We start from the raw sequence: 8,463 nt of genomic DNA on the forward strand, positions 1-8,463 counted from the left end.
CCTCCAATATTAGAGTATCACATTTGTGAAACTAGACATATGAGACTCTATATAATATATAACCATACCATCTCGCACGTCTTTCCCTCATTTTTATCTCCAACTTCTGCTATTTCAACCTTTTATCTAATGTGATCATTTTTAATCTTGTCCTGCGTTATGTGACCATACATCCATCTCAGCATTCATATCTCTACAACATTCATCTTGTGAACATAGTACTCATTAGGTTGCCCAACATTCACTCACTTAGTATTATTGGTCTTACCATCACCCTCAAGAACTTACCTTTTACCTTATCAGATATCTTCTATCACACAATATACCTGTAGCATCCTTCCATTTCATCTTCATCTACGAGAAACATCTTCATATGTGAGACCCCTTGTAGAACACCAAGCCTAGATATTTGGATTGATTGCACTTAGGCAACATGGTACCATCTAATAATCAAAACTTTCATGTTTTATTCTAAAACCAAATTCGCAATGCATGTATCCTGCATCACTTTTGTTTACTCCGTCATTCAAACCCTTATCCTGAAGAGTTTTCCTCCGTAATTCAAACTTTAGTTTACTCCGTCATTAGTTTCATCACTTAGGACAATATCCTCTACTTAGAGTGAATAAATACGAGCCCAAAGCAGATCATGATGTAACCCAAACTGTTATGGGAAATTCCTTCGTATTCCCTCCAATTGTTCTCACATTATACTGCATTCCATATATATCTTTAACAATAATAATAATAATAATATACTTGGTATGAACTCCTTTTTTCTCTAATACCCACAGAAGTACTTCTCTCAGCACTTTGTTATAAGCTTTCTCTAAGTTAATGATCATCACGTGTAAATCCTTCTTCTTTTCCTGATACATTTCTATCATTCTTCTTAGAAGGAAAATAACATTTGTAAAAGACCCATCCGATATAAATTCAAATTGGTCCTCTGATACCTATGTCCCTCAATCTATGTTCAATTATTCTTTTTGAGAGCTTCCTTGTGTGACTCATATTCAATGCATCAGACTGTATTAAATTGAAAAGTTTGAGAGGTAAAGGAAATCCATACTCACCCTTATTTATAAATAAACATCTCCATCACAGGACAAGTCAAGAATTTCCTTTCACTTGGCTTATCACCGAACAAGTCAATAAAAATCTATACTTCAAAACCCTTATAACTTAGCTTTCAATTTTTTGGGAATATACTAGAGGACCAATTAGTGGTTATTGTTCTTGTTTCTTTAGTACCACCATTGGTTCCTATACCTATCACCTTCCTTGAAAGCGATATTCAAACTCTTATTTTTACGACTTTAGCTGCCCAAACAATTAAGAAATAATCAAAAGCAACCAAACAATTAAGAAATAATCAAAAGCAATAAAAAAATCCAAACGAGGTGTTAAATCAAAATACATTTCATCCTCAATGTGACTATAAAACAAAAGCAACAGATTAGTCCACACTGGTAGCACATGTCCACCTATATTGTGCCTAAGCATTTAAATCTCACAAACTACTAGCACATGGATATGTTTTAAGTAAATAGACCCAACACAGCAATTATCTAAAGATAGGCTTTCTGCAAAACAGAAAAAAGAAAAAACAACTTTTGCCTTTTCAAGCCTTGGGTGTGTCATTTTCACCAGGGAAATATCACATGTAACATGTCAATTAGGCCTTAGATTGTGTCCAAGAAGAAAACAGAGGTCCAGTGCACATAAATTGGCTCAAGAATACCCTTGACAGTAAACAAACAACAACAATTAAGCCTTAATCATAAACTAGTTAGGGCAGGTTATGTGAATTTTTTGTTGTCACTCTGCTCTGTTCATAACTAAGTTCTCAGAATGCAAGTACCAAAAAGAAAAAAAATACAATGCTAATTTCTTTAACTAGTAAAGGCCTCATCAACTAGATTAGTGTTTTAACCAAATGATAAATGTTAGATTATCTAGTAAGGGATGTCTGAATCCCATTCTCACCTGTAATAATATACACTCGTTTCACAATTGGCTAATACTCAAAATAAATAAATAAATAAATAGAATTGTTATTATCCAATAATTACAACTTTGAACCCTGCAAGAATGAACTAAAACAAACAATATAACAAAAATTAAATGCATGCTTGGAAGGAACTAATTGAATTTGATTAAACTAAAATTTCATTGAACAACGAGCCCATCCAAGCAGTTTATTACTTAAATAAGAGAGGTTAACCATAATTAAAATTAATAGTACACCTAAACAGTCAAAAAGAAAGGTTTTCTTATTGTAATTCTGTAAAATTTCTTCTGCTACAAGTGAGGTTAGTAGAATATAGGAAAAGGTTAGCAAAATAAGCATGAATCTTCCTTCTCTATATGCTATAATTTTTGCCAATATAATTATTTGGGGGGGAAGTCAAATTTTGCTTCGAAGGGGAAATGAAATGAAAAAGAAAAGGGAGAAAAAAAAAAAAAATCAAACCACTGAGAATAACAAAATTCACATGGTGCATTCATTTTCAATCATTTCACGAACTTCATTAATGACAAAATGTGCTTTGTGCCCACCAATCACCTCAGACCGTTTCTTGCTGTCCTTCCACAACTGTGAAGACAAAATTTTTAATTAGGGTTCTTCCTCCATCCTTTTTAAAGTGAGGCCAGACTACCCAAACCCAAGTTCAGATCAAGATCAACCTAGTTAGAAGTTTGTTAACCAAAATCCAGTACTTGATTTAGTTTCCAACATAAAAGGTCAAGTTGTTTAACTTTTTATTTAAAAGAGGTCAACCAACTCAAGTTTAAAATGAGCTTGATTTAGAAGTAGGCCGACAAGAGAGGATAGAGCTTGCCTATCCTGCTTCTCAGCCTTCAGCTAGCGTACGAGTCTAAAATAGGTTCTTGAAGCTATCATAGTGAGATAGAAAGTACCTGTATAGTAGGCATTTTCTGCAGAAATTTCATAGTCCACCAAATACATGAAAAGGAAAAATCAAGTTTTAATCATAAATAGTAAAATATGCATTAAACAATCTAGAAATATGGAATAAACAAGTTAAAAATGGAAGAGTAAATCCCAGAACAAAAAGAGGAAGGATTAAGCATTCCTTGAGACATCTTCTACCAAGGTTGAAATTACCTGTACCTGTTTGAGTCTTAGCATATCCAAACAGTTGGTTAATTTTATTGAAAGAGAGATTTGGTAGGAAAGTGAAAGAGACTTTTTTGTATGTGATAAAAAAGGACATTGACAAGAATATTGTGACCCTACAACAAAGATCAAACATTTTAAAAGTAATGTGCTCGTATGGGGAGTCAGAGGTTGATGAACCATTAACTCCATGAAAGAAATGTAGTAAGAAGACTCATGAGACTGAGCATGCCAAGCTTAATGGAAAGTTTTTATATGCTACTACAGTTTACAGTCTGTACTAAACTAGATAGAAAGTAGAAATTTAAATTGATTAATAGTGTCCATTGCAAAGTACAAGTCTGACGGCATTAAACATGCAAGAGCTACCCAAAACCCTCACAACAAGGGATCTTTACTATGAGAGTAAGAGAGAGAGAGTTAAATATGCTAACCACAATATATACCAGAGTTGAAATACAACTAATATAAACTGTCCAAATTGTTTGCAGGTGGTCCTAGAAACAGGATTCTGTTTAAGATTCATCAAATTTCTTGTCACAACCTAATCTAGAGTTATATATGGTAAGATGAATGACAAAGGTAAAATTTGCAGGCGTAAGACACTCAAGTGGCAATTTATCCAAACCCACAGAATCATATAACTGCAAAGTAGATTCCTAAAACCAAAATGCTGAACATCTGCATTTATATATTCATCTATTGATCTATTCACCCACACACACATACACACATATATATATGCGAGTGCATATGAATGTATATCGAGGAATATAAAGAGGCAGTTCTTCTCCCTCAGCAATCTCTTCTTCCTTTCTATTATGGAGCTACTATACATGGGGTAGTTTTACGGTTGTATTTAAGATAGTTTATTTAGTTATTCAGTTTTATCATGTTATTATCAGTTTCTTTGTTAGTGGGTATTAGTGGAGTGGTTAAGCAGGTTATTTATTCTAATGGGTAGTTATTACTGTAGCTATTCTAATAGGTAGCTTTAGCTTTGCATTTAGTTGTTTAAAAAAGGCTGTGATATCAAGAAAAATGAAAGCAGAAAGAAAAGGTTTTGGGTGTGTTCACTTGTAGAAAACTACTCCAGTTTTCTAGAAAAGTTTTCCAAGAAAACTGGAAAATAAAATTTTTTGTTCAAATTAGTCAGTTTTCTATTTGGAAAACTAGAAAATGGTTTTTCAGTTTTCCAAAATTTAACGAAGGTTTGAAAAACAGTTTTAAGCTGTTTTCCACAGTTTTCCTTTATAACAAAAGACATGTTTTTCTTTTTTATAAAATGACATTTTCATAATTGAAGCTATAATATCTATAGATAATTTTTTCTATAAAATATTTTTATTGAATAAATAAAAATATTTAAATAACATAAAAAAAAATCATATTATGCTTTAATATATAATTAATTTTATTATTACAAATATATTTATATCCTCTATTTTTACAAAATTTTACAAAATGATAAAAACGGATATTATTATTATAAATAATCGATAATAAAAATTCAAAAAATTTTAAATAAAAAATTTCTAAAGTTATTTTATAATAATTTATTTTTATTATGAAAATTATGAATAATATTTGTGAATTTTTTAAATTAAAATAAAATTTTTCTATTGTTATCAAGTGAATGCATTTTCCATTTTCTGTTTTCTAATTTTTATTTTCTAAAAAAACAGAAAACTATTTTCTGTGAGTAAACACACCCTTTGAATTCCTAAAACTCATAGATTATGGAGTTCTTCTAACGAGCTCCAGGAGATTGCGGATTCTCTCTAAGTATGTCACCATAGATAGAAGGGAAAGCTTCTTCTAAGACACCACATCTCAAACTTGATCCCATAATTCAAAGACCCATAACCAGATCCAAATTTGGGGCCGTAACACTTTCCTACTCAATTTTCTTCCCTAGAAAAAAATGTCTTTTCAACTTCTATGTTATTACCAGATATCAATAAAAAAATATAAGATTAGAAAGTTTAAAAATAAAATTAGCCAGCATGAAAATTACAGAACACATAAACTATATGCAACACTTGACTTACAGTGACTCCTGCATAGGCAACAAGCTTGTGTGGAACATTATTGACATCAACACAATAGAACCGTAATCTGCATGACGTAATTGGATAAGAAAGCAGCCAACTGACCAAATATCATTAATTGAGATTATTAAGTAGGTGCAAAAATTCTCTTATTTATTATTTTGGATGAATAATAATGAAAAAGATTTCTTTTGTTTATGTTATTTCAGAAAAACTTATATGTCTGTGTGTGTGGCATGCACAGAGAGAGAAAGAGACAGAGAGTGTCTTTTAGCAGTTCTGGTCAGGAATGACAAAATAGAAACAGAATGCAGCCCCGAGAGCGGACAAGAACATGAATGGAAGAGGCAAAGAGATACAACATGAATGGAAGAGGCAAAGAGATAGCTGATAATATGGCAGTCAAAGCACCTATGCTGAACATTTTCCACATCCCACAGTGTATTTGATTTTCCTAAGGGAAATGTTTCCACATTCACAGTGCAGCTATCATCACTAAAATGATATAACATTATTCATTCGGTACCTTCAAGCTAGTAAAATGGAACTGCAAGACAGATGTCCTAGAATACAGAAGGGCAAGAACTAAGATCCTATTTGACTTAAGAACTCTACTTATAATTCATAGGAAATAATCAGTTGGAAATTTCAACTCTTCGAAAAGATTTTTCATTATTTCATTTTTATTCTAAAGATGCACAAAGAAAGAAAAGCGAACCTTGGATAGTAATCAGCTGCCAACTTTTCCAATTTCGGTTTCAAATATATACATTTTCTACACCAACTTGCCATCCTACAAATACAATTAACTTTGCTGAGCTTCACTACACGAGGAAAAGGAAAATCAAATTAATTGCATCTTTTACATAATGCACAGAAGAGAATCCAATATTACTGAAGTTCATCAGTTAGTTCGACCAAGAACTGAACAAATTCTATGATATTCTGATCATAAAAAAATATAAAACGTAGTTAATAAATTGGCCAATATAAGCAATATCATTTTCAATCGAACGCACCCCAAAGGTAACAATAACCAAATGGTCCAAATCTAGAGACAAGAAGAGTGAATAGTGAATAGTGAATTCAGAATGTCAGATACAATACGAGAAACCTTAAGCATATATGATACGAGAAACCTTCAGCATATATGATACGAGAAACAAGAATAGTTAATTCAGATTATTTAACCCCCTTCAGCATTTATTCAAAACAATACAAACTCTATAAAGATTTACAAATTACGCTAAGCAGAGTTATCAATAAACACTAAGGCACCAAAAATCCACCAACAACAATAAAAAAAATCAAAAAGAGAACATCGAATGCACAAATAGACCAAACAAAGATGAACCCAGATGGTTGAAAAAGACCAAATAGGACCAGAATCTCAACACTTAAAATAAAACCCACAAGATCAAGGAAAAGTACGAATAACAATCCAGAAAAGAAAGATTGAGAAAGGCAAAATACCAAACGATGATAACCGCTTCCTCAAGTTGTTGTGCCTCCGCTATGACCCGATCAAACTGGCTCTCACTGCAAATAGTTTCAAGCTCAATCGATACAGGCGAGTCATCCAACTCTTGCACAGACCCTTCTGCGCTCCAGGCATTAAAGAATTTGATTTTCCCGGGGAAATGAAAACCAATGAATTTTCTAGGTAAAGGAAGTGTTTTGAAGCTTTGCGTTGAGAGATTTTGGATTGAACCATTGCCAGACAGATGAAAGTGAATTGGGCTTGTTCTTGATGAAGGTAAAAGTCTATTAAATGAAGAGAAGTTTATAGCTTCCACCATGTTTGCTTGGAGAAGAAAATAATGAATGAAGAAAATAGGAATGTGCATTAAATCCTGAAAAAGAAAAAGGCTGCATTGAACAATAGGGATGTTATTGTTAGGTGGGTCCAGAAGATATTTATTGTTAGACTTCTCTTCGCCTGATATTGTTGGGATTGGGAATTCTCTGTGTGAGAAGCCTGAGGTATTGAACTATTGATGAATCTTTTGTTTTGTTGAGGTTAATGGACACTAGCTGTTATAGCCAAGTGTTCGTTGTACAGCAGTTTAAAGTAAAAACGTTAGCTAGAAATAATTATTTGGTTAATTGTTAAAATTAAAATGACAGAAAAGAACTGATATAAAATTGTAAATTATGTTTACAAAAGTGAATTCATTATTAAAAAAAAAAGGATATACATATGGTGACATATGTTATTATTTTTTTGGAATAAAAATGATTTTTTTCTAAATTATTGTCATACAAATTCTAGGGCTTATGCATTCTTGAAAAACAAACAATGTGTATAAGTGTAAAAAAAAAAAAAATCTATGTAAATGTTAGGATATATAATGTTTGATCAAATGTTCTTTTAACTTGTAAAGGCTAATATTCAGTAACAAAAAAAAAAAAAAAACGAACATTACGTATAATTATATAACGGAAAATTATAGTCAAAATGCTAAAAGTTATTTAATCGTTATTGTCAAACAATGGCTGTAATTACATAGCCTAATAATGAGTGCATATACGACTAACAATTGATCCACGTTTGAATTTCTTCCTTCAATACTAACAAAACAATGTTTATAATTATATAACAGAAAATTATAATTTTATTCGTGTTCTGTTCCTTTATTTTAAAAATACACTTTTAACCTTATATGTTGCTCAATTATACTAATTTATCATTTCGTCTATTTTTTAAATTTTACTATTTAGTATTTAATGAAAAGTTAAAAATATATTTTTCTAAAAAAAAAAAAAAGTTAAAAATATGGTTAGTAAACTTCCAACTGGAAGCATCTACTTTGATTTATTGGAGGGCCAACGAACAAGATTTTACAATTAAACCATAACAATCATCATTCTAACCAACTTCTGCTAAAACATAAGACTTGATAGAACATAATCTGAAATTGGAGATGAGTTGAGCTGTGATGGGTGGCTTCGGGGTAGACCGTAGAGCAAAAAACGACTCAACATTATTTATACCATTTTTCTGTCGTTCTAAGCACCCTTTATAATTGGGGAGCACACCTTCAATTGAATTTTTGACATGCCAGTGTGTTGTCCAATTAGGGATTTTGTGATATTAGTATAAGAAAAAAGGTCTTGAGGTAGATCGAAACTAGGGATTTGATTTTGATTCATTAAAGGGTACTTATTGGTCGAGATGAAGAAGATTAAGAAGATTAAAAAAGATGGAGGTTTCAAAGAAGGTGATTTGATAGAAAAGCAAGGAGGACAGTTGTTAAGGGTATACAT

The 8,463-nt window shown here is 31.7% G+C and overlaps 1 protein-coding gene across 1 annotated transcript; it reads right to left on the minus strand.

The window, feature by feature from the left end:
• Positions 1 to 2,256: 2,256 nt before the first annotated feature.
• On the minus strand, positions 2,257 to 7,205 carry WCRKC2 (WCRKC thioredoxin 2). The gene is made up of 5 exons (XM_012225560.4): positions 6,670 to 7,205; positions 5,915 to 5,989; positions 5,197 to 5,263; positions 2,926 to 2,943; positions 2,257 to 2,599 (listed from the first exon to the last, which is right to left on the minus strand). The coding sequence occupies exons 1-5, from the start codon at positions 7,041 to 7,043 to the stop codon at positions 2,495 to 2,497; spliced, it is 639 nt and encodes a 212-aa protein (XP_012080950.1). The 5' UTR covers positions 7,044 to 7,205; the 3' UTR covers positions 2,257 to 2,494.
• Positions 7,206 to 8,463: the final 1,258 nt, after the last annotated feature.

Source organism: Jatropha curcas, chromosome 6, assembly GCF_041381405.1.
Source record: "Jatropha curcas cultivar XTBG-Jc1 chromosome 6, XTBG_Jcur_1.0, whole genome shotgun sequence".
NCBI classification, from domain to species: Eukaryota; Viridiplantae; Streptophyta; class Magnoliopsida; order Malpighiales; family Euphorbiaceae; genus Jatropha; species Jatropha curcas.

What these genes read in the sequence shown, in the direction of transcription:
- WCRKC2 (XM_012225560.4), bottom strand. Translation starts at nt 7,043, where the DNA reads ATGCACATTCCTATTTTCTTCATTCATTATTTTCTTCTCCAAGCAAAC. An exon ending in GAAGCGGTTATCATCGTTTG is followed by an intron (nt 5,990 to 6,669) that starts GTATTTTGCCTT and finishes TTGTATTTGTAG; the next exon opens with GATGGCAAGTTGGTGTAGAA. An exon ending in GCAGCTGATTACTATCCAAG is followed by an intron (nt 5,264 to 5,914) that starts GTTCGCTTTTCT and finishes TACGTCATGCAG; the next exon opens with ATTACGGTTCTATTGTGTTG.